Below are 27,830 nucleotides of genomic sequence, written 5' to 3'. Positions count from 1 at the left end.
TGACCATAACGCGTTCTAAAGGCAGTCTTATCAGCTACCCTCAATTGATGATATCTTGAACGTAGGTCAATTTTTGAGAACATACTCGCTCCATTCAATTGGTCGAATAGGTCATCTATGCTAGGCAAGGGATATTTGTTTTTGATGGTTACATTATTCAACTCCCTATAATCAATACATAGCCTCATGCTACCATCCTTTTTCTTCACAAATAACATAAGAGCTCCCCAAGGTGATGCATTAGGCCTAATATAACCTTTATCCAATAGCTCTTGCAATTGCATTTTCAACTCAATCATCTCAGGAGGTGCCATTCTATAGGGTGCCTTAGATATAGGTGCAGTTCCAGGAACTAAGTCTATGGTGAACTCAACGGCTCTAGCAAGTGGCATACCTGAAACTCACTCGGAAACACATCCATAAACTCGTTCACAATTGGGACATCCTCAACTTTTACTTCAACTTCCTTACTCACATCCTGCACACTACAAAAAAATAATTCACACCTTTTTCTCATCAATTTCCTCACTTGCATACCAGAGATAACTCCAAACTTCTTAGGTTTCCCAAAATGCCTATAGGAGGTCAATTTTCCCAAAGGGTTTCTCAGCTCTACCTTTTGAATCTCACAAGTCGATATTGGTCTTGTAACGACTTAACCAATTCATTCCTAGAATCACATCCATGTCTCCCAAATTAAATTCTATTAAGTTAGACAGAAAGACACAATCTCCTATCTTCAAATGCAAATTTCTAAACAACTTGGTACACCTTATGATTTCTCCAGTAGGAATACTAATAGACAAGTCAATTGCTTCATAATCTACTATCACCAAGTGAATTTCCTCAGTCAAACCTTGCTCAAATCACTGAGCCTTTAACTCCTCAGCGGTTATTACCTCAAGTGTAAACCTACACAATACTATGAACTTGCTATAATACTCAGAGATGGTCATGCTCCCCATCCTAAGGTTGATAAACTCTTGGGCCTTTAGTTTCCTCATCAAAGCCAGGTAAAATTTTCCTCTAAAGCAGCAATAAAGGATTCCCAATTAAGTTTCCAAAACACTAAGTCTATTTCCATTTTCTTTCCATCATAAGTCAGCCTCATCTTTCAGATATGGTACAACTTGACCTACTTTCATACTCTCAGGACAGTTTACAGCCCCAAAAATCTTTTCAAACTCCCTAATCCAACTCTCTAAGAGGGTAGATTAGCTTACCCCTTAAGGTACAGCGGTTTAACCTTAACTTTCAACATGTCCCTAGCAGGATCGGGACGCTCAACTCTTTCGTGAGTCAATTTCTCTGCCAATAGGCGAATAGCAGAAGCTAATGCATCATTGTTGTTTGACACTCTACTTCGCAAATGAAATTTAACGTAACTCTACTTTGGTTTCGATTCACACTTGCCATTTCCTACGAAGACAACATTTGATTTGACCATAAAGATCGCATCAACAAATAATTTATCAACTAATTCCAAGTATAAAATGTTCTCTAGTAACCACATAATCATTCATGGAGAAAATATTCACATCAACATGTAAGTAGAAACAAGCAGGAATTTATTCACATAATGAAAATTTAAGTAAAAAAAATAAAACATTCTCATCACTTGCCCAGAATAAATTCTTACTCCCACAAATAAATGAATAACTAACTTTAATTCCTCAAACGATTATAAGAATATTTTTCCAATCCAAAATAATCAACTTATTCCTCAACAATATAAAGATGCTAAAGAAGGAATTTTGAACATTGTAGCTTGACTACTTTCCAACAACTAATCTTAAAGCATCAATAAACACTCTTATGGAGTTACATTATCATTCCTATCCTTATTTCCTTTATACTTTTATGGTGTAAATATTTCATCTTCAAAGTCTCTAAAGTCTTCACTAGAATAATAATAATCTGAATTCCTAGATCTTCGAATCCTTTTGGGTTGATGTCCATTTACATCAACCTCTACACATTGCTCAGATAAGGTCTCCAAGTAATATTGTAGATGTCCTTTCAGGTTTGCGCTCTAGTACGATCAAACCCTTGAATTACTTCATATGTCGCTAACAGAACTGCTTACTTTTAACACACAACGCATAATACTCTCTAAGCTAGTGTAACTATCCTTTCCAGGCTCATGACATCGAACATTCTCATCATCACTCAATACAATAGGATTGTGATGGCTTCCTACTCTATTAACTTGTCTGGCAGACATGGTTAGAGATCTACAACAAATAAACCTATTCAATAAATATACTTAGTACTCTCCCTGAACGCAATTCCCAACAATAATAAAAAAAGGTTGTCATCAACATCATATGCATGAGAACATAACACTTAGCAGACAAGAAAATTATAAACAGTTAGCAGCGAAGAAAAAAAAATCATGCATCGTTAGCAGGGAAGAAAAAAATAATCATCATGCTGAACTAACTATTTAATGTAAGCATATAACATTTCTATTCTATATGCCCTTCCTATACTACCCATTCTCACAATGCAACAAGTAAAACTTTAAAGGCAATTAAATAATGCAAACATTCTTTACAAAATAATAATAATTAAGTGTCCTACTAAAAAAAATATCCGAACTTATAATTTCGAAAACAAATTCGACGCTAAATAAAAAATTCGGAAATCTAAAATTTTTGAATTATCACAAAATTCGAAATAAAAAAGAATACGGACGAATAAAATTTTTCAGATAATAACCAAAATTTTCGGACCCTTTAAAAAATTCCGGTCCTCTGAAAATTATATAATATTATATTCCTATAACGTTTTTCAAAACGAATAAGTGGGAGCAATTGTAAGAGTTTATTCAAATAACTAGTAAGTTAGTTAGGCGCCTAAATTTTTTAAAAATAACCTAAAGCTCTGATACCACTTTGTAACACCCCGATAATTCTCTCTTTTCAGAAATACCTTTATAATATAAAAGTAGAGAATTACCCAAGTATTATTGCCCGTGTGATAACTTATCGACTTATTCAGAATTTTGCAGCGGAAAACATATAACTAAACTTTAACCTTTTACTATAAATAAATAAATCAACAAATCTAAATGAGTCTTATTCAAACCAGCTTAATAATGTATATTCCTACTAATGCAGAAAAAACACATATACTAGCTAGTTACACATTCTCTCCATTCTAGATTCCCAATGATGCACATCTGCAAACCTGTAATGTTAATGTTTTACTTAATCTGCTCACCAAAGTGGGTCATCACAGGATCAATAAGGCAAAGCCATAATCACAATCACAAATAAAGCATGTAATCAGCAAAGTTGAGTACTACATACTAAAACATAAGCGTTCCTAACATGATATAGGATAAATAACATGCAGGGATAAATAATAATATAATCATATAATATTCTGCAGACAACTTTTACTGAACTAAACTCTAAACATCCTTTTAATACTCAAATGGAATAGTTATTGGACCTAAGTGTTGTCCTACCACCAATGCCTTCATTAAGAAGACGAAATATGGGAGCTACCACATATTCCAGAATGACCTACGATATCGAGGAACCTTTTTAAATAATAATAGGGATGGTAAACAATCCATCTTCCAGAAAAATCCATGGGCTACCTTCATGTACTCCAACTCCTAATGTCCAACTCTAGATGTGCGCAAGTCTAAAGTCTACAACTATCCTCGTTACACTTTACGTTAATTACAATTATTACTTGTTACAACACACATACAAGCAACACAGAAATAAAATCAAACAGTCACAACTGAACTTCTTTTATTTTAGGATTTAATAAGTGATCACAACTTACAACCAAGATTATTTTCCCTAAATCTCAATTCTTCTTTTTTGTTGAACCTAGCCAACAATCCAACTTACTTTTAAAAAGACATAATTTATCAACTTACCAAATAAAGCCCACAGTCCTTATAAAGTAGTGAAAATAATATTGCAAGGGAACACATGAATAACATGAACCAATCTCAATAATGTATATTAATTCCCCCATATGAATTAATAATAAAGTTCCCATCCACATGGTTGCACACAGACATAAAACATGTAGAAATACATATGAACTTGTAAAGTTCCTATACATGATACTACATGTTTTCTTCCTTAAATCATGATACTAGTCACATAGCACACAAGTATGTACGTACCTTGTGTAAACTAGTCGACATGTCACTTTTAATTCTTTAAAAGTCTTCTACAGAGTATTCTCCGCCTATAATTCAATATAAACTAAAATCAATACTCTTAAATAAAAATACAGCAACTCTAAAATATTTAAAATCCCATTTAAACATATTCAAAAGTTGATTTTACTATCCAAAATTTCAATTACTTTTAATTCCTAGCATAATACTACCAAACTAATAATTAAAACTCTTAAACTCCATTAATAAAATCTTTTATGAAATTCTAGCAACTTATAAAATCATAAAACCTTCTTTAAACATATATAAACATGTTTAAATACATAATCTAAACCAATCTCATAGTATACAACATGCTACTATGGTTTTCTAGTAATTAAAACCCTAAAAATCCATGCGTTAATGATTAAAACTTCAACCTAACAATAATAACAAATCTGAATTTTTATTCTTATAATATATAATATATATGAATCAAGATTATTTATTAAAACAGTAAATTAAAACCAATAATCATGATTAACAATAAAAGAAAGCATAAAAACATAGTCTTTAATGAAATCTTAAGGAAGAAGAAAAGAAATTAACCAACACCAAGAAGAACCATGAACACGCCGTAAACATGGACTCACGGCAGCAACACAGTACACGAAACTTGGTGGTTATGGAAAGTTTTGTGACGTTTCTTGTTGAGGAAGAAACGTTACTTGAAGAAGAAGAAAGAAAGAACTTGCAAGAGAGAAAAGAAAGAGAAAGCCGTGGGAGAGGAGAGAGGGTGCCGTGAGATTTGAGTGTGAGGAGAGAGAAAATAATTCTTGTGTATGTGGGGTAAAATAATTGGGTATTAGGATATCTATAAGGATGCTTCCTTTTTGGACTTAGGAAAAGATATTGGGGTCAATTAAAATTTATGATGAATAGGATAAATAAATTAGAACTTCTATCATCAATATGACTCCTCTTTCCTAATATACTTAGAATTTAAGTTCCTCAAGTCCACTTAGACTTCTTTTCCAAATCAAATTAGTATTTAAAACATTTTTCAAAGCATGCTTAATTAAACTATTTTTACTTTCTTGAATCCTTGAAATAATTTCATTTGACTTTTAAAATAGTCAACCCTTTTTAAATAATCAAATCATTTAAAACTAAATTATGTTTAAATATAAATATATAAAAACTAACTTATTTATAAATCCTTTAAAATTATGGGAGATTACAATATGCAAAAACTATAATGTCATTTAAAGGCATAAAAGACGTATGAATTCCATTAATAAAGTTTCACCCACTCATCAAAAATTAAATTTGAATCCTTTCTAGTGTAATTGCAAAATTGTAGGCATATTTTTATTGCTTATGTCGGGTAAACGCAAATTTGACTACCACATTGTAAAGTTTTTTGTTTTTTGTTTTGAAAAAGAAGTCGCCAACAAGTCCTTAAATAAAGACTCATAAACCTAATTGAATTTTTGGGAAATTTTAAGGACATCTTAGGGACTTATCCAATGTAGATTTTCCTGTTGTGATTTCATAATTGGTCAATGAACCAAAGATGGAGTTTGGGGGTAAGGGTACAATTATACGAACATGATCAGGGATCAAATTCTTCCATTATTGGCATCTACTTAATACCATTCGTGGCTAGTTTTATGCAAATAACCAACAACACAATATGTTTTAAGCATATAAAAATTAATCTACTTTGATTTGTCAAATAAGCCAAAAAATATTTTTTTCTGAATGTTATTTTGGCAATCAAATTATTGGGATTCTAAATCAATTACCCGTATTATCTTATTACTTTGTTTTGTTTAATAATTATTGACTATTGTGAAAGATTATAAATATAATATTCTCTCCCCATTTTAATAATATAATTTTATTATGAAAGTACTCTAAACAATTGAGAATTCAATTAGTAGATCATATATTTCATAATTATAAGAAATTATATCTACGCATCATAATTGAAAAAGTTGAAAGTATTGGGTTAGACCGTCTGACCCAATACTTTCCGTCGGATGGGCTGAGGAGCTTGGTCTTCGCTCGTCGGTGCTGCAGTTGTTCGAGTTATCTCCCTCCTTCCCTCGAAACTCTCCCTCTCTCCTCCTCACTCTCTGGTTGTTCACGGTCGACGTTGGCGCGGTTGTTGTTGTTGCTCGCCGGTGAAAGGCAATTGTCGTGGAGCTGTTGCTGCTGTCGTGGTTCCCTCCCATGTTCTTGTTCGCTGGTGTTGCTGTTGCCTTAGCTTGTCGTCGTCACCGCTGACGTGTGTTGGTGGTTTGTAGAGTACCAAAAGATCTTTCAGTTGGTGTAAAAATTCTTTCAGCTTGTGTTGTTTTTCTTTCATTTGGTCTTCTGTGTTCTTTCAGTTGGTGTGTAAATTCTTTCAGCTTGTGTCGTTTTTCTTTCATTTGGTCTTCTGTGTTCTTTCAGTTAGTGTGAAATTCTTTCAGCTTGTGTTGTTTTTCTTTCATTTGGTCTTCTGTGTTCTTTCAGTTGGTGTGAAATTCTTTCAGCTTGTGTTGTTTTTCTTTCATTTAGTCTTCTGAACAAAAATTGAAACCAATTGAAATTTTTTTGAAACCAACTAAAAAAAATTTGAAACCAACTAAAAGTCGTCCGACCAAATATTATGGTCGGACGCGTCTGACCCAATACCTTCTATTGAAAAAGAGTGAAAAAAAAGTCCATTATCCAATCAAATAGGCCAACCTCCTTTTTTCCATATAACAGCCCAACTTGACTCCCACTCTCATTCATACAACCTGCGCGCTCGTCTCCTAAGCATTATTTTATAGCGTTTACTCTCTCTTTAACCCCCCTCATTTCTCATTTCTTCTTTTCTTAAAACACCATTGCTAAACCTTTAAGCATCTACCCCAACGTTTTACTCGCTACATCAAACACACATTTTCCATCTTCCTCTTCTCAATCCTTCAACACATCTGTTTTTCCTCATTTTATCTCGATGATCCTCTCACGAATTTCAATGTATCCACTTCTTGTGATTCTTCTTCTCATCATCTCTTGCATGAGCTCGGAATCTTCGCAATTTTCGATCGGATCTCGCTCAATTCTGAGAACGATTAACGATGATACTGGAAGTACTGAACTACATGATGTAGTTGTTGAATTGAATGATTCCAATTTTAAGGATATTCTCCGCAAAATTCCTGCTTCTATTGCTGTCGTTGAATTCTTCGCTCACTGGTTAGTTCTTTCTTACTGTTTCTTTTTTTTTTATTTTTTTAATTTTCTGTTGTAATGTACTGATATTCGAGTCTGTTGACCAATTTTTTATGGGAATTTGAACTGACGATCTCAGTTTGACCCTAATTTTCATGTAGTACTAGTAGGAATGTTTCTTGAAATTGAATGAACTTAGTTTAGGAATCAGGTGATTGAAAAGAAGACGTTTACTCAGGCGCGGTGCCCAACATTAGCATTAATTTTGCTGGTAAATCTTGCATTTGGGCTTGTCTTTCTATACCCTTTGGTTTATTGTAAGAATATTTCTGATTAGGTGATGACTAAAGTATTAGTTTTTCACTCTTGAAAGATTGACTTTCGTTGCTGATCATGTTGAGGATGAGGGATTTGAAATTTGATGTTTCTTACTGTGTAAGTTTCGGAAAGGAATATATAACAGCAGGGGCGGATCCAGGATCCAAAGTCAGGGGTAGCGTAATGTTGCGATAAAGTAAAATTAATGAACCTAAAACATGCAATAATTAACATACATAATGCAAAATTTTCAATCATTCGACTTTCAACATTGCTATCTACTATGCATCACCTATAAGACGTAAACTGAAGTTGCAATATTGAAACTGCAAAAAACAGGTATTTTATGGAAGCCACTTATGGGAGCCACGACCTTGCTAAATTTACATCCAATATTTAAAACAGAATTTGTATCGGATCCAACAATCATCTGATATCACACCTTGATGGTAAGAAAAACTACCATCAAAACATCAAAGAAGTCCAAACAACAAAAGGAGTCCACTAATAGAGCAGGGACTAAACACTGAACATTAGCCATTAAAGCTTGAAGTCTATATCTTTTAATTTAAGCAAAACATCATTTTTCACTCTGAACAAAATTCAACAACTTTACATCATAACATATCATTAATCATGAATCCAACCCAATTCCTAACACCTAACCCAATTCATAACATATCATTGATCATGAATCCAACCCAATTCCTAACACCTAACCCAATTCATAACATATCATTAATCATGAATCCAACCCAATTCATAACATATCATTAATCATGAATCCCACGGCTGCAAAGTCAAGGCTATATATATTATTCATGAATCCAACCCAATTCCTAACACCTTAAACCCCAAGAACACGTATCAGAAATTTGCAGTCTTTTTTACCATACTCTGAACTCAGATAAAATCTCCGAGATAATGCGAAACAAGGGAACACGCAAAAGCAAAAAGTTTATGTAGCTTTTCAACTTAAATTAACCCCCCAAAATGAAATATTCACTATAAATGTTTTCCACAATTACAATAAACTAACAATAATAATCTAATAAATCCTTAACTAACAACTAAAAATTAAAATTCACTAACAATTGAAATTCACCAAACGGCAGAAATGAAATACTAAACCAACAAAGAAGATTCACTAACAATAAAAAAGCAAATCCAGAGTATTGAAATTTGAACCATCAAAGAAAATGAAAAAAAAAAAACTCAGTCGAAGAAGCAAGAGTTGAGTGCAGTCGACGGTAAGTACTTGAACGGCGAAGAAGCAAGAACGTTGAAGAACGAAAACGGCAATTGAAATCAAAGACGTGTTAATCGTGCCGGTAATCGAAGTCGAAGAGGGCAAGAGTTTGAGTGCAGTCCTGGTAAGTACTTAAGTTGAGGCTTTGAGCGCATTCGCCGGTAAGTGAGTTTGAGAGAATGAAAGGAAGCCAACGTACGACGACGAGAGCGACAGAGAGTGAGAGCTGAGAGCAGCGTTTGAGTTTGAGAGAGAGAAAGGAAACGGCGCAGCGTTAGGTTTAGCATTTCTTTTTTGTTTTTTCGAAATTTTCTTTTTTTTTTTTTTTAGAAAAACAGGGGTAGCACGTGTTACCCCTTGTTACTATGTGGCTCCGCCACTGTATAATAGTAAATGCTCGTGTTTCATATTGTGGATTATTAATTTGCTTACCTCATTTACGAAAATTGAGATATTAACAAGTCGAAGCTTCTTTGTGAGGTGGTTTGATTTTGCACAAATCTCATTATACTTTATGCATATACGATAACCCATGTTTATGTAGCCTCTTTGGGTGCGAAAAATGGGAGAGTATAAACTGTCAACCAAAGCAAAAGGGGTTCTTCCAGATAGAGTGTAGAAGAAGAGGTTATCCAACTTGAAAAATATAAAGATTTCTTAATGCTTAAGAGGAAGCAAAGTACTACAGTCATTTGGATTTTGAATATTATTAGTATTTTAGTGAATTTGTCTCAATTGGTTGAAGAGAGTTCAAGGCAGTCTAATTATAGGGCTTCAGTCTATACCACTGAGTATTCCTAGATTTGATTTCGATTTTTCTGGATGACAGACTGAGACATTATGCTTTAAGATGGTGTCTATGTTTACATAAAGCTATGAAGATACCATTGCCACCTTGCTTTGAAGGTAAGACGCTTTAGACAACGCCACAAGAACATCAAATCTCTTCTATCTGTACCTGTGGGATGTCATAATAGATGTCTGATTCAATTGCTGAAGAACTGCATATTTGTTTCTTATCCTAGAGTTCAAAAATTGGGTATTATTTATATCTGTATTTTTCTACCATGGTTTCTCTTCTCTGAAGTTTTAAAGTCCTCTGTGATCTAAAAGTGCAGATTTAATGTAGGAAGAATTGTCTGTTTTGATTTGCCTCAAAGTCTTGGACATCAAGTTCTTGTCTCTCTAATCTTTATGTTCGGGCTCACAACAATCCACCTTTTTTCCCTTGTCCTTTTCACTTTCCTTAATCTCTATACCAAAGTCCACTTGTATTTTTTAAGGGACACAGGAGTATCTGAAAGGCAGTTGTTGCTTGGGATAGGGTAGTCTGACCAAAATCTGGTGGAAGCTCAACATACTTGATAGCACACACGCCTTGGTTTTAGATGCATAAAGGTGCTAGCCTTTTCACCTTCTTTAAGCTTCTGCACCACAGAGTGCCTTGTACTTTTTGAAACCAAGTGGATATCGTATAAAAAAAAATGAATGTGATTTATGGAATTTTCTGAGCTGGTCACTTGGCTGGGTGAAGGGGGGGGGGGGTTTCCCACCTATCCCTAGGAAGACTTTTTATAATTAGATGGAATCAGGGAACAAAAACTCGGCCGTTCCGTTCTGGAACGGCCGCTTTGTAACGGATTTCAGAGAGGCCGTTCCGTTAAATACCGTTCTAGAACGGTGATTTGGAATTCACACCAAACTCGGCGCGATGGCGTTACGTAACGGTGTAACGGCGTTCCAGAACCGTTACAATCACGTAACGTCCGTTATTTGAAGAAGACCAGTTCTTTTGGTCGAGGAAGAAGAAGAGCCAACGCAAGATCTATAGATCTGAGTTAAAATTTGAAAGTAAAACATGTCTTTTTATTAAAATTAAAGCTTACCGAGGATGTAGAACTCAAATTCGAGTAAAACCCTCCTCTAATTTCATTAGGTTACTGCTAATCGAACACTAAATTGCAAACCCTAATTTCGAAAAAACCCTAATATGCATTGGGATGCAACGCTGCTTCTTCGGTCATGGCAGAGAAGGTCGACGAGTCATCTTCGGCGGCTTCTAGACTGTAGCTTCCGGTGGTTGGCTTGTTTGCAGGTTAGTGCTTGCTGGTTTTCTTTCTTTTATACCGATCATCTTCTTCTTTTCTCTCTCTTCTTTTCTCTCTTCTCTTTTTCTTTTTTATTTTGTGACTGCCAGTCACGTGAAAATTGCAATTCATATAGGAACTCTTTCTCTCTCTTCTTTTCATCCCTTTTTATTTTTTCTTTCCCTTTTAGTTTTTATTCCCTCACGTGGAATCACCCAATTTTCATCCTTTTTTAATTTTTTTTTAATGACAATCTTACACATAAGTATGTTCAAATATCATCATAGTACCTCAAATATTGTATTTATAAGAGTTCTGGACATAATATGATATAGAAAGTAAAATAGAAGAAAAAAAAGTTTAAATGTCACTTGTGTGATTTTTTTTTAAAATTCACGCCGCGACGGCCGCGAAACGTTCTATTTCCCCGTTACAAGCCGTTCCCGCGATAACGCGACCGTTCCCGCGAACGCGACCGCGACCGCGTTTTTTTTCTATGGATGGAATCCTAAGCATTGCTTATTTTGTGGCTGGCTTTTCACTAAAAAAAGCATGGTTGTAGGTGCAAATCGTGTCAGAATTCTGTTAAGGTCCTGACCAATTGTGAGGAAGTGACGAGTTTCAAGTAGGGACTCCTAGAACACAGCTTAATCCCAACCAATTGATTCTTAGGAAAATTTGACCACGAGAAAGCAATACAATTCCTGTTATGGTAATATATATGCTTTAACCCTTTCACCCTCCTGTGATAAAAGGAGAAATCAGGGTTGTAAGGGTATCTTGGTGAAAGTTTCCTACATTTCTTTGTTTCTCTGAAGCATTGGGGACAAAACACTTTTAAGAATTTGATGCCTATATGACTGTATCTGATGTCACTGTAGCTATATGGATGCTTCTTCTGTTTCTAAACACATGCAATATTTTCAACCTACAAGCTATCCAATGCACTACTTTGTTCCTTAATATCTTTAATTGTGTATAAGTAAAAATTATAAAAAGTTGATATTATGAAAGTATGCATTGAGACGAATCAAATAAGACCACACCTGGCTATTTTTTTAAATACATTTGTGAGAGATATAGGATAAGGTTGGTAGATGAATTATAGTTACTATGCAAATGTTGCATGTCTGTAGAAATGGAGGAATTACTTTCTAGTCCTTAGGCTACGCTGATCAATGTTATCATATGCTAACTCTCTAAATGCACGATGTGATTTGACAGGTGCCCTGCATGCAGAAACTATAAGGTAGTGTTAAGTGTATTAGTTTATTGCAAATGATGCTTCCTCAAGCATAGCCAACTCTGTGATGCTGTGAAATTGTTTTCATGCAGCCCCAGTATGAAAAGGTTGCAAGAATTTTTAATGGGCCTAATGCAGCACATCCAGGAATAATATTGATGGCAAGGGTAGATTGTGCCTTAAAGGTATTGCTGCTTTGCTCCCTTGTTACCTATATGCTCCCAGTGACTGTAACACATATCTTGTGCACTTCGTGAGAATGTGGGTCTTTATTTCCTCATGACTATCTCAGTCTTATAAAATTGACTGATGAGGGGGATTGGGGAATGAAAAGAACCTAACAGAAGATGTTTTCTGGTAATTAGATACATAGATATCAGTAATCAGGCTGAGTTCTATTCTTTCAAGCTGAGAAATACTTATGCATCATACGACATGTTGGTAAAATGATGATGTGGCACTCATATAATCTAACTCGATAATATTGTCTCTATACTGCTTCAGTGTTGTACTCAAAGAGTGTTATGCTAAGGATTAAATCATCTATTGGTGTCATCTGAACTATGTCAAACAGTTGTTGCAATATTGTAATTCCAACTTCCAATACCTGATCATACGTAGCATGCTCTGGCTCCTTATTTTTTTTGCTTTTCATTTTTGCTCTCTTCTTTCCTTTATATTTTTTCTTGTTTTCTCTTTTTTTTTATCTGGGGTGAGCTGTCTAGTTTGGTTATCTGATTGCTGTATTCAGCATATTGCAGTGGTGAGAGTGATCAATGGAACTTTGTTCAGAAATCTCCAACTACTTGCGACCATAGTCTTTCATTCTCTTGTTAGCATCAACATTTTTAAAATTTGTAATCACTTAAAATGATTGGTGTGTATCCTTTGAAATTTTTTATTGATTATTCCTATATCTTCACTTTTTTTGGCAGCACAGATAAATGCTAAACTCTGTGATAGGTTTTCAGTGGATCGGTATCCTCTGCTTCTTTGGGGTAAGCCTGGTAAGTTTGCATCTGCTGCTGGTTGGGATGGAAAAGATGGTGAAATAATGTCAATCAAGGATGGGCGCACAGCTGAACGCTTGCTTGATTGGTTTAATAAGAAAATGAACAGGTACAGACTGTTTTATCTTATGGCACCTGATAACTTAGAAGCAAGATGTTTTCATATACTTTCTGAATTTGTATGAAAGAAAGTATCACGGAACCTGGACAATGATGTATTATACCCTCTTATAGGGTTCTGTGCGATAGACTTGTTTCCTTTATATGCTTTGCTTTTTAGCGTTGGAATTGGGTTAGCAATTTTTTTCTATAGTGCTGGTGCAAAGATCTTTGGTATATTAGTTGATGTACGCAAAAGGACATTCACCCTTTTTCTGTCTGATCATACCTCTTTCTCTCGTTGGGATTTTGTTGATAGACTTGCTTATTGCGCACGTGCGTGTGTAAATATATGCTAGATAGTGGACAAGGAAAGAATCAAGAAAGAACAGGGAGATTAAGCTTTCAGGGATATATAAAGTAGAAAGAAATAAGATTTATTTGGAAAATTTCAAAGAAAATGGTCAAGGAGGAAATTGTCGGGGAAGTCTCATTAAATTGTCGGTTATCAATTGCAATAACAGGTCAAACTGTAAAACTATAGGATAGGTAATCTACTTGTAAACTGTATTAGAATGGGATTTAAAGATTCTATGTATAAGAATGAAATCTGATCTTGCTAAATCGTAAATGTCTTTGTCCTTTAATCATCTTATAAGCATATTGCTGTAAACCAAGTAATTAAGCAAGAAATGCACAACAGATTATTACCAAAGCAGATAAGTTGTAGTTGTAATGCTAAACTAAGTCTATGAATAATAATTCCAACCCTTACATTCGAGAGATAAGGGAGGAGGTTTTATTTTGCTGACATGTGTAGATATATTTGGTGATATCTCTCCTTATGCCTTTAGAAAACCAGTAACTAGCAAGTCTCTGGTAGGTCTTCTGTTCTCCAGAGTTTCCTTCAATGGAGGGTGTTGTTATACTCATGGAGGAGGGTAGCCACAAAGGGGGGAGACTCGGGAAGGACAATTCTGCCTTTGTATAATAGGTGACCTTGCTGCAAACTGTAACCCTTGGGATGGGGTTTGCTTTTGATATGAAATGGTAGTCGTTATATAGAATTCTAGTTCTGTTAGGATTCTATGTAAATTAGGGTTTTAATTTCAGCATTATTTTAATTAAGTGTTTAAGTGATAAAGGAATCCTATTATACTTAGGAGTCTAATTCCTTATCAAAGTCTAATTAGGAGTCTTAATAGGCGTGTGATATATAGATGATTATTTATCTTGATCCTTAAGATAAAGATAGATAAGATTAGGTTTATCTTTTAAGCTTTACTAGTCATAATAGGTTTAGGAAAACTTGTACTATATAATGAGTTTTTCGACCATCAATAAGAGTTAGAGTAATTTTGAGTTAATTCTTGTTTTAGGAGAGAATCCACCAAGTTTCAGGAGTGAATCCAAAAACCCTAGTTGAACTTTGAGTCGAAATACGCCTAAGTTCTTCATATCCGGTTACTAATTGAGTTATTGCGACGAAATACGCTAGTATACTCAAGGTTACATTAAAGAAACAAATAAAAATCCAACCTTTCATAAAGAAAAGCCACTAAACTACATAAAAGAGCCCAACTCTAGTGAATCTTACATAAAGAATCACATCAAGTGGTGTGGCTGCTGCTACTTCACCCCACTATCCGTCGCTGCTACCTCGCACATCACAGCGCTCACTACTGCCCGCACATCCCGCCTCGCCTTCGTCTGCTGCTCGCAAGTCTCGCATAAATCCATCGCCAAGCCTCGCCAACCCAGCACACGCCCAACCCGACGAACAAAATTCCCACACTATGCCTGACGACATTGCCTCCTTGCACGCTGCCATTCAGGCTACCAATGACCAAGTGCAACAACTTGTTGCCCAGATGGCTGCTATGTCCACGCGATTCACCACCTTTGAGCGTGACATAAAATTTTCCCGCCCACCTCCCCATCAACCTCGACGTGAGGATGATTTACGGTTGGCTGACCTACCAACCTTTGATGGCGACCTCGATCCCGAAGCATATTTGGAGTGGGAAAGCAGATTGGATAGGTTCTTTGACCACAAGAATTTGAGTGATGGCTCTCGGTTTTCATATGCCATCCTCAAGCTAGCTAAATATGCGTCCCTATGGTATGAATCTACTCGCACAAGACGTGCTCGTGAAGAAAAACCTCCTATTGATTGTTGGTCCTCTCTAAAAGTGAAGATGCGAAAACGATTTGTTCCAAGGACCTACCGCCAAGAACTCTTTGTGCGCATCAATGCCTTGCGCCAATCCACCATGACTGTCGAACAATATATCAAGGAGTATGAACGCCTCCATATGGCGTGTGATGTTAAAGAGGAGGATGAACAGAAAATTGCGCGCTTCCTTGTTGGTTTGCATCGTTCCATCGCCTATTTGGTGGAATTACACTCCTATGCGACGTTTGATGATGTTTGTGTTCTAGCGTCCAAAGTTGAACGCCAACAATCCAAGCGCACCCCTTGGTTTAACCCTCCTGCCACCTCGACGGATACTACGCCCAGCCCACCTTCGAGTGAAAAGGCCTCACTTGACTCGTCGAGTGCGCCACCCAAGCCTGCCGCACCATCCTCGAATGCATCTCCTACGATCTCTGCTGCTAATGCCACGCTTAGGTCCAAGAAAACGCAATGTTTTCGTTGCCAAGGACTCAGACATATAGCTAAGCATTGCCCTAACACCATTCTCACCACCCGTGAAGAATTGGTCCTCTATTTGGCCGAAGAAGTGCACAATCCTCCTGCTTCTATGGATGAGGATGATTTTTGGTCGAACCAACCTATATGTGAACCAGAACAAGAGCATCCTTCATTACTCATTCGTCGCTCTTTGTTATCTTCTAGCCATGATGATTCTGTGGATGAGCAACGTACAAACTTATTCCATTCCAACTATATCATCAAGGGTAAAGTTTGTCCTTTTATTATAGATAGTGGTTCATGTACTAACGTTTGTGATGTGTCTATGGCTGAAGCATCAAATCTGCAAACGCGCAAGCATCCACATCCCTATAAACTCAGCTGGTTAAATGATGATGGCATTTGGGTATGTAAACAAGCTTTAGTTGGTTTTCGTGTAGGTGAATACATGGATCAACTATGGTGTGATGCTTTACCCATGACTGCATGCTCATTATTATTAGGAAGACCATAGCAAAGTGATCGACATGTGATGCATAATGGGAAAACTAATGCATACTCAGTTTTAATGGGGATAAACGCATGATCTTGCAATCTTTACCACCTAAATCTAGGCGCCCCAAGGAGAAGGAGACGGATATCCAAGAAAAAGCTCATGTATGCATAAGTTCATGTCATCATGAAGTTCTAAAAACTGCACAAAACAAGAAGGAAGGGAGACAACAAGTTCTACAATTACGCCAAGGTTCTAAGATGGACTTAGGAGACAAATTATGGTTGTCACTTGCTGCTCAAAAACTTCATGTGAATCATAAGGATGGAGAGCCTATGGATGAAGGACCATTTGAAATTGTGGAAAAGATAGGCTATGAAACATTCAAAGTGCTGCTAGGAAATGGCATATGTGCAACATTTCCTTCCTGTGATTTGGTACCATGCTTTCCAGACTAAAACTTGTGGTCAAGTTTTTTTCTAGAGGGGGAGTTTGATATGAAATGGTAGTCGTTATATAGAATTCTAGTTCTGTTAGGATTCTATGTAAATTAGGGTTTTAATTTCAGCATTATTTTAATTAAGTGTTTAAGTGATAAAGGAATCCTATTATACTTAGGAGTCTAATTCCTTATCAAAGTCGAATTAGGAGTCTTAATAGGCGTGTGATATATAGATGATTATTTATCTTGATCCTTAAGATAAAGATAGATAAGATTAGGTTTATCTTTTAAGCTTTACTAGTCATAATAGGTTTAGGAAAACTTGTACTATATAATGAGTTTTTCGGCCATCAATAAGAGTTGGAGTAATTTTGAGTTAATTCTTGTTTTAGGAGAGAATCCACCAAGTTTCAGGAGTGAATCCAAAAACCCTAGTTGAACTTTGAGTCGAAATACGCCTAAGTTCTTCATATCCGGTTACTAATTGAGTTATTGCGACGAAATACGCCAGTATACTCAAGGTTACATTAAAGAAACAAATAAAAATCCAACCTTTCATAAAGAAAAGCCACTAAACTACATAAAAGAGCCCAACTCTAGTGAATCTTACATAAAGAATCACATCAGCTTTGGTCTGTGGTTTAAGTGAGCTGGGAGATGAAGGGGTCAATGGTTTAGGTGAGCATGGATATGTGACAGGTAGTGATGATAATAGCACTTAACTCAGAGGTGGCAGTGTCTTGTCTAGATAAAGCATCTGCTGCCACTATATTGCTACTGCCAGCCGATGTCAAAAGTAACCCCGATAATCTTATTTACCTGCCTTAGTTTTACAAAGCGCACCCAAGGCGCCAGGCGAGTAGAGGCGCGAGCCAAAACGCATCCGCCAAGTCAGGCGAAGCGCACGACGAGAGGCGAAGCCAGACGCGTGCTTTTTGATGCCTTTGGGTGAGGCGCAGGCGCAGCGAGGCACACACTTTTAGGTGAGAGGCGCAGAAATGTAGATACTGGTTGTATTCAAAGAAGAAGAGGAAGAAAATCTTACTTAAATGCTACCTTAGCTTTCATACACAGATTTCTAGCAAAAGCCCTCACCTAATTGCATGAAATATCTCAAATTTCAACTAAAAATCAGAAGCCCTAATTTGAGGAAAAAACCCTAATTTGCGAAATTGAAATTTGTGTTGAATTGAGTGGTCGTCGCTGGTGAACAGATATGAGGTAAGTTCTCTTTGATGTTCTCTCTCTCTTCTCTTTCTTCTGTTCTTTTCTTCTTCTCTAAAAGCTTCTCTCCTTCTTGATGGTGGTGGTCTGGTGGAACTGTCGAGGCTTTCACCCTTTTTTTTGTCTCTCCTCTTTACCAGATTTTATCTTTTGTTTTTTGCCCTTTATGACTGAAGTTGTTCAGTCACGTGACTATTTTTTTTTTCTTTTAGCTTTTTTCTTTTCCCCTATCTTCTCCTTTTCTAGTCCTTCTGTTCTGCCTTCTTTTTTTTTCCTTGAAATGTCAAATCACTGATTTTTGTTCTTCTTATCCTAAGGTTGTTTTTTTAAAAACAAGCAACTTAATTTCATTGATATACTGTAATTAAGCAATCATAAATCTACAATAGCGACTAAAGAATATGGACAATAGCTTATATATATTTTTTATTATAACAGCTTATATATTTTAATTTTTTATATTCTTTTGATTATGTAATGTGTTCTATTATGGATTATTAAGGATTTTGGTACCAAAGGTGCGCCTCGTCTACGAGATGTGCGCGTCTTCCCTTGCGCCTCCCATCTCATTGCGCTTTGCGCCTCGGTGCACCTTGCGCCTTTTAAAACTAAGTTACCCACATCTGATATTCAAGACCAATCTCTATTTACTCCATGACAAATTTAAACCTTTGTTGATCTGTTTTTATCAAGAACCTCAGGTAATGTTTCCACTTAAGAACAACAAGCACTATAGCCATGAGTTCTTTTTCGTAGATTGACTTCAATCTAGCTCTTGGACCGAGTGTTTGACTGAAGTATGCAAGAGGGTGGTTGTCTTGAGTGAGTACAACACCATGCCCAAAGCTAGAAGCATTTGTTTCTACTTTAAACAACTCGGTAAAATTAGGGAGTACCAACATGGGCACTGTTGTCATGGCCAATATTAAAGCTTCAAAGGCCTTAGTTCCTTCTTCAGAAGAAGTTATCTCTCTTGAGCGGCCACAAATTTTTGTAATACCATGTTAAGCGTAGAATAATCTTCAGGTTGTGTGGTAAGGGCCAATTGAGTTTTGTCTCTTGCAGAAATAATATGGCTAAAATATGCAATTTTGAGTTTCCCAAATTCACATTTGTGGGGGTCAGCAAAGAGTTGGTGTTTTTGGAGTTGGGCTAGGACAAGGGAAATATGTTTTATGGGGAGTTCGGAGAGGGGGTTATATATGAGGTATGGAAGAAGGCGAGCACAAACTTGCAGAGAAAGGGTTAATGACCTTATTCATGAGGCATGGAAGGTTGCTGGAGCATTGGTGAGGCCAAATGGTATTACAAGGAACTCATAATGGCCATGATGTGTACTTAAGGCTTTTTGGGTTCATCTCCCTTTTTCATGTGGTGATGACTAGGTTTAAGTTCAAGCTTAGTGAAAATGGTGGCACCCTCGAGTTCATCCAACAACCCGTCTATCACTGGGATAGGTATTCATTAGGAAAGGTAGCCTTGTTAATGGTACTATAATAAATGCAAAACCGCCATGAGCGGTCTTTCTTTTTGACCAATAAAACCGGCTTGAAAAAGGACTAAAAGAGGGTCTAATAATGCCTGCTTGTATCATGTCCTCAATGAGACACTCAATCTCATAGTGTTGTATGTGGGGGAATGTATACGGCCTCAGGCTAATGGGGTCTGTGCCTTCTTTCAGTAGGATGAGGTGCTCCCTAAGAAGGGAAAGGCCATTAGGAGGGGAGAAAATAGAGTGATGGGACTGTATGGTGGGGTGTAAGAGGGGTGGGGGGGGGAGAAGACACTGGTTCAGTGTTTGGGTTGGTGGGGTTAAGTGTCACTTGTTTGTTCAATTCAACTAAAAATCCACCTCCCTCTTTGATCAATGTCCTCATCATAGCTTTGAGGGAGATTAAAGACCTGCCTAAAGCAGGATTCCCTCTCCATATTTCGGACTCATTCCTAACCTGAAGTTTTGACGACAGACGAACTGAGTCTTCCAACTAGCGGACATTGTCCCCCAATTTTTCAACCATTGAATCCCCATTTTTCCAACCATTGAATCCTCAATATAATGTTAGAGTTACCTAGATTAAGTTGAATGTAATTTTCAACTACATCAATACCTTGTAAATGGAGGAGGATCGATTTTGCATTCCCCTTGCCTGTGTATGGTGCCCAAGGTGACTCCGAAATCTTGGTTGGACTAAGTGTTACTCCGACACTTTCATTTACCTTAAAAAGGGGGTTGTGTCGTGTCCGACACGACACTTTACTTCGATACTTCGATACTTCATTTTAAACTAAAAACTTGACTTTTTCTAGAAAATAGCCGAGTCGGACACTTGGACACCCGTATTCGAGTAGTCACTCAATCCGTATATGAGTAACATAGGTTGGACTGATTGGGACCGACAACTTCTTCACGGTGGCGAGCGAGAAAGTTATAGGTGGCACGTGGGTTAACCATGACCACCACATCATAACTGTTGGCCTGCCCCCGCATCTTGACTGTCTTGGGGGTGTCTCTTACAAGTACGGAATTAAGAGAAATCTTGTCCGAGCTGTGTCTACAATCTCCTCCTATGAGTGAGAGTTCTTGTGCCTCCTCATCCTTATTGTAGTGGTGAGTAGAACATTCAGTTCCCTTTGCTTACCTTGATGTCTAACATTCGACTTTTCCGCATTAGAAGCATAAGCTGTTGGCCCGCTTCTTTCGGAGCTCTTGCTCGTTTAATTGTCGAATCTCTCCGATGGGTTTAACAATCGGTATTGGTGAGTTTCTAGGTGTGTTCGAAGAAGAAGCTTCGCATGTGGTGGAAAAGGGGGGTGGGTGTGGGCTGTGGAGTACGTGTTTGGGGTTTGTGGGGCTTTTTGGGAAACAAGAGGTTGGGTTAATTAAGCTAAATTATGTTACATCTAATAACCTCTAATACATGTAAAAATAATTGTTCAAAAAGTTCCTCTAAACAAAAATTTGACATAATCTATATTTAGCCAATCTTCTAAATAGTGCAACAATGTAATTTCAAAGTAACTAAATAAAGAGTGTTGGCTGTGTTTTTTACTTTTTTTTTTAGAAAAAATTGATAAAGTTGAGTTTGTATGATTGTTCATGATAATAGAAGGAGAAGGGAGTTAGAGATAGCTACCGTGAAATTAGGGTGTTGGTGTTTTTTCCTTTTTTATTTTTTAGAAAGTTAATAAATATGAATTTTTTATGGAGGGCATTTTTGCAACTTTACATGGACACCAAGTCCTCGAGAGTTCCTTTATAGCATAGAGCTCTGTATACTGTAGCAGTTGGCCACTCAAAAGAGCAGATTGATTAAAATGGTGAATTGGAGGTATTCTGATATGTATGTCAACTGTCAATTACAAAATGTATGTCCGTGTTACAAAAGCCTAGAATACAATTTTAACTTCTATTTGAGGTCAAATGTGCTAATTATTCTATGTTGTCTTTGAAGAATATTGTAGAAGTTAAAGATGGGTGTTATGCTAGTTTTTGAACAGTGATGTTGCATTGGAGGTTATGTTTTATGTTTTGATCCCAATTCCCATTTTTTCTTAATAAGAAAATTTAATAGCTTCAAATATCTCAGTATGTTAGAAGCTGCTCCTATACCCTGAACCAGGGAAGAAAAACTCGGCCGTTCCATTCTAGAACGGGCGCTTTGTAACGGGTTTGAGAGTTGCCGTTCCGAGAAAACCCGTTCTAGAACGGTGGAAGGAAATTCACACCAAACTCGGCCGTTTTGCTGTTATGTAACGGATTTGCGGCGTTCTAGAACGGTTTTTTGGCTGCTTTGTGTTAAAACGCGAGGCAAAGAAGGAAAAAGGAGAACAAAAGCATAAATCGGACTAAAAAATTTCTCGAATTAAATCTTACCATGCTTCTTCATGCTCTAATTCGACACAAAACCCTCAAGTAATTACATTTAATTACTTCAAATTGCAGTCTAAAATGGAAACCCTAATTTTAAAGAAACCCTAATTTTTAAAGAAACCCTAATATGCGTATGGGAGGAATGATGGCCCCTGCTTCACCGGTCACGACAGATTATGCCGGCGATATACCTTTAGATGCTTCTGGCATCGTAGCCGCCGGTGGACGCCGGCCGTTGTTGAAGCAGGTTACTTCTCTTTTATGGATCTGATGATTCTTCTTCTTTTCTCTCTCTTCTTTCTTCTCTTTTTCATTTTATTTTGTGACTGCTAGTCACGTGAGAACTGAGATAAAATATCTCGCTCGTTCTCCACTTCTCTGTCTTCTTTTCTTCCTTTTTTTATTTTTTTTATTCCCTTTTTCTTTTTTTGTCCCCTATTTTTATTCTCTTTTTCTTTTTATTCCCACACTCAGTCACACCTTTACTATTGCACCAAAAAAAACATGAGTAATTTCCATCAAAAGTACCCCAAATGTTGTATTGATATTTTAAACGCTGCTTATGTGAATTTTTTCACAAAATTCACACCGCGACGACCGCAGAACGTTCTATTTGGCCGTTAGGGGCCGTTCCCGTGAAAACGCGACCGTTACCGAGTGTGCGACCGCGACCGTGTTTTTTTTTCCCTGCCCGGAACACTAGGACCAGACACATAAGGCCACAACGTGGTGAACAACTAGCCTAAGTCCATTTGTTGCATGAGAAGACATCCCCCTTTGAAAGAAAAAATTCTTCACATAGAATTCAGGATTCTGCATTTGGTACTCTTTTATATTGGAAAGTTTGTCGGAGTCAACCTTATCAAATACTCTTTTGTCTTAAACTACCTTGTAAGAAAAGGTTGCCACTTGCCAGGGCCCAGAAACTACCTTTTATGACACTTTGGTGGAAATAGGTACCACCACTGGAATGTTGACCAGGTATACTGGTACTGGCTAATTTTTTCCATCTTCCTCTTCTTTTTCACTCCTTTTCCTTTCTTTTTTCATTTCCTTTGTAGGGTTGTGAAGCACCCATAAACTACCCTCCCTACTACCACACCCTCCACTATTCATGCTGGAGTTGGGAAACGCCTGTCATCTCCCTCTATTTGCTGTTTTTATTCCACTGAATAATAATCGGCCCCTTCCTGAAAGTAGGGAATAATACATAAATGTGGATTGTAGGAAGTACAATTTCTTCGCCATTTGATATGCATGAGGTTGAGAATATTTTTAATAAACTTTTTTAGAGCTCCTTGATTACATTACTTGATTGATCATCTCATCCAATGTTTTTCAGGATTGCGATTCTACTTTGGATCGTGAGGGGGGTTTAATGAATAACATAAGTCAGAGCTTCCTCCAACTATATAAGAGGATTTCGATCCTCACCTATAGCAAAAGAGATTCTCACTCCCCCCTAATCCTAGGAATCTAGGATAGTAAGGATCCTACACATTTTGAAAAATTAAGTCAGTTTTAGCTAACCTGCTTGTACCTTTCTCATACTTGGAAGTAAAATGATTCTAAAGCCTTATCATTTATTTAAAATAGTTGATATTGCATAATCTAAAGACCCAAACATACAATAACAATCGTCCAGGATAGTAAGGATCCTACATATTTTGAAAAATTGTCAGTTTTAGCTAAACTGCTTGTACCTTTCTCATACTTGAAGTAAAATGATGCTAAAAACTTATCATTTATTTAAAATAGTTGATATTGCATAATCTAAAGACCCAAACATACAATAACAATTGTCCAGAAAAAACAAATAATGAACATGTTAATGATACAAAGAAATCCTAATTAAAGTTCTTACAAATTATAATACAAATATGATAGTAAATCATCATAACTAAATTTTGATCATCCACACCATCATTTCCGGTATTAGCGCCTGAGTTTCCCGTTCTCATTTGGTATAGGGTAATATCTTCTTCCCCATCACCAATATCATCATTACCAAATATTATCTCCAAATCCTCATCCTCAAAATCATTTGAACCTTGAGATATTGCCGTAACCTCACCATCAAATTTTCATCACTGAACTCATGAATTTCAATGTTCTCTGCCGATCACGTTAAAAAAAAGGTTACAAACTTATAATGGCAAACTGACAATGTAAGGATAAGGAGGGAGGAAAAACAAAGAACAAACATACCTTGATCACCCCTTTCGTTCTCTCTTTGTGCTTCCTCTCGAGCATCTCTCCTAGCTGCTCTGTCAAGGACGTTCAGCCCTGTCTCATCACACGGAAGGAGAGGTTTATCTCTCTCTGCTATCTACTCATCATCAGATGGTAGATCATCTAAAACTATTGTTTCTTGAATCACAGGTCATTTTTGTTGTTTCTTCTTCAATCTCAGGTCATACATAACATAAACCAAGTCATTCATCTTTTGTTGAGGCAAACAATTTCGTTTCTTAGTATGAACCTGTTGCAATAGATGAAAGTCATGACCAGATACACTCGTACACCTATATATGAGAACTTGATAAGTAAAAGCTAGTACTTTTACCATCTCAAATGCACTTTAATTACGTTAACTACCAGAGTAGCTGCAAGTTGGACTTAGAATTCTCATGGCAAACTTTTCTTTAGTTTGGGGAATTCGTCCCCATAGGAATCCCACCAATCAGCTTCAAACATAAATGTAAAGTCATGTAAGATTAATGACTGAGTGTACTAATTGAGTATTCACTGAGTGTAATAAACAAAACCTGGACTCTTTTTAGGTATAGTCATTGCTGCAGTAGGCAACCCAAAATGCCCCTTGCATTGTTGAAAGCATCTATTTGGAGATCAATAAGCATTGTGTCAGTGGGGTCAATGACCATTCTTTGCAAACAAGTCTACAACTCAATTTTAATGTCTGCATTAGCATTGAAATGTGGACTATACTGGAATCGAGGATTGAGAAGATACACAGCAGCATCTAGTGGTCTGTGCATCTGAGCTTCCCAACGTTGTCAACAATATCACATATAGGTTTATAGCTAAATTTAAGGAGTTTGCACACAAACAACCCAACTTAGTATATAAATGACAGTACATAAGTATGAAGAATAGAGAGAACTAGTGGAAAACTTGCTTAATTTCATCGGTCGTATTGGGCTTTGGTGGTATTTATCATGCACTTCTGGCCCTGAGACTCTTGAAGAATCTTTTCTAGTTCATCGGTTATGTGTGGAAAGATAGAAATAAAATTACCATAATTTTGGTTTCTTTCAACATTGTTGAAATATTAGATGATTCAATCTTTTGCTTGTGTCAGAGCTTGGTAAATGAACCCCACAGGTTTCTTGTCTGAATCGAATGGATAAAGCTGCTTTCAAACATGTGGTCAGACCTTTCCAGAACTCATGAGTATCTAAAATAATCCTCTAAACCTTTTTTCCTTCAACTGAATTCACAAACTTGTTCTTCCACTTGTTGGGTGCAAACAATGCCAACAATGGACCCTTTTGCTCATTTAGACTCCGTAATGTAAGGTACGAAGTAACGAATCGGGTGACAACAGGTCTAGTTAGTTCTCTCCCTTGTATAAATTCTTTCATCCATGTTTGTAGTAATACTATAGAGTATATGTAAATTGTTACCTTTCTTGCCTTCAAAATTGTCTCACCATGAATTTTAACTTTCTTATCTAGATCCTCTATCATCAAATTGGTGTCCACAATATTCTGCCTCTATTCTCCATCAGTTTCTCTCCAGCGGCAGTTTAGTTTGCAGCATTGTTGGTGACAAATTGAACTTACCAACCTTCTCTACGACTACATCCAACATCTTAAGAACCTTATCACTAGTCTTTGAGACCACTGATATGTCAATGGATGACAAGAAAACAGTGCTGTAGAGCTATTCACCAAGAAGTTACAAATAGAACGCTATGTGCCTCTCACTCCAAGTCCAACCATCCGACATAATAGTACAACCTGTTTTTTCCCATTCTTCCTAATACTCCTCGAGCATATCCATTACATTACTCACTTATTTATTTGAAAATTCACTCTAATTTCATGGTAATTTAAGTCCTATGCCAAACTTAGCAACCTTTTTCAACCATATTCACAAATTCAGGATTATTGCCCGCAAAACGAGCAATTTGTTTGATCGTTTCTAATTAAGAGTGGTCTCATAGATGTTTCCCTAGTTACAAAACAATCCATACTCCCCTTCCCCCTTTGACTACAACCATATGGTCTAGAGACCTCATACGCATATTCTTCCTCACCAATGTCATTAAACTTCTTTTTCTTTTTAACTGACTCCTCTTCATTAGCCCTCATTAGCCCTGAATGAGGTTAGAGATTAACGTCATCCGGAGTTTGCAAGCAAGGTGCCACATTATTCCTAAAGATGTTTTAGCCTAAAGATGCCACCATACATTATTTACACTTCACTTTCCTAGAGTCACTATTTAGCTCAGTTCCGTGCTCCCAACCCAGATAGTCCTACTTCTAGAAACATTTTTTCTCTTTTTTTTTTCCAAGATGAAGTTTACATTTTCTAAGCACACAAACAAACTAAAATAATCAAAATACATAATTTAATAAACTATATAGTTTAATAAACTATATAGTTTAATAAACTATATAGTTTAATAAACTATATAGTTTAATAAATTGAAACAAGCTAATAAAAAAAGTTGAAATAAATACATCTTTTTATTTTATTTCGATAAGAGTCAACTCAGCGGTTCTAAAGAACAAACAAACCAAATAAATAATTTAATAAACTAGATAGTTTAATAAATTATTAATATTCAATCTTCATTCAATAGTATATAAATTTAGTAGGGCTGTACGGACTTCAATCGTAGACCTTCTCGGTAAAACAAATCAAACTTATTATTCTCAAAATGATATGAAAAAAAAGGAAAAAGAAATCGGCAGAAGAGAAAATATATAGCAACAAAATTCAGCTCAGTAGCTCACAAAAATCACCACACAACCAAATCGACAAGTAGAAAGGAAAAGTAATTGAAAAAGGAAAAAGATGCTGGAGAGAAAATTCATAATTGAACTTACCAATCACCACATATTAAAGAAAGCAACAAGTGTGGTTAGTACGATTATAAGGAGCAAGCGTGGTGGAGGTGAGTGCACAGATGATAGAATTTGGAGAAGACGATGTAGGGGTTTATTGTTTGGGCTTTATTTCACGCTATTTGGGTGAATTACTTTGGTGGGCTGGTCTTATCTTAGATGTTTGGGCCACATAATACTTCTAAAATGAAAGCAATCTATTCATTGCAATAAACATTAGGATCTTTAGAATCGCATGAGGATCGCAATTCCACCGATCTTGATGTGATCCTAATACGATCCTATGGATTGCAATTCTTTAGGCTATACGAATCGATGTGGCTAGTTTCCTACGATCCAGATCACGATTTTAATAACATTGATCTCATGTATTAGTGTAACACCCCAAAACTTTGGTTTCAAAACATTATAAAACTTTCGGTTTTCATTTAAATATCCGACCAAACCTTTAGGGAGTTACCGTATTGTTAATAATAAATGCAAGGCTAATTATTAAAACAAAATTTAACTTACAATCCAAATTATCAAAAAAACCAATCTTAAGTTGTCTAATTTAAGCGAAGCTAAAACCAAACAATCCCAAATAATAGTACTGTAATATTTATTAAACTAGGTGAACTTAAAACTATAAGTGCGTTCATTCCTGCAACGTAGTCCCTTTCACCAACGTGCACAATATAAATAGGAAGAGAACAAA

At 36.4% G+C, this 27,830-nt stretch overlaps 1 protein-coding gene across 2 annotated transcripts in view; it reads left to right on the top strand.

Annotated features, from left to right (window-relative positions):
- Positions 1–6,915: 6,915 nt before the first annotated feature.
- LOC104896611 (sulfhydryl oxidase 2) overlaps positions 6,916–27,830 on the top strand; it is a 29,410-nt gene continuing 8,495 nt past the window's right edge. For both annotated transcript variants that reach the window (XM_010683378.3, XM_010683377.4), the window contains exons 1-4: positions 6,916–7,369; positions 12,224–12,248; positions 12,335–12,427; positions 13,183–13,361. In XM_010683378.3, coding sequence (XP_010681680.2) covers positions 7,128–7,369; positions 12,224–12,248; positions 12,335–12,427; positions 13,183–13,361 — 539 coding nt within the window. In that variant the 5' untranslated portion in view covers positions 6,916–7,127. The remainder of the gene's footprint in view (positions 7,370–12,223; positions 12,249–12,334; positions 12,428–13,182; positions 13,362–27,830) is intronic.

The sequence above is a fragment of the Beta vulgaris genome, chromosome 6 (assembly GCF_026745355.1).
Source record: "Beta vulgaris subsp. vulgaris cultivar EL10 chromosome 6, EL10.2, whole genome shotgun sequence".
Lineage (NCBI taxonomy): Eukaryota > Viridiplantae > Streptophyta > Magnoliopsida > Caryophyllales > Amaranthaceae > Beta > Beta vulgaris.
Note: the sequence above shows the minus strand (reverse complement) of the source record. Positions and strands in the feature narration are given on the sequence as shown.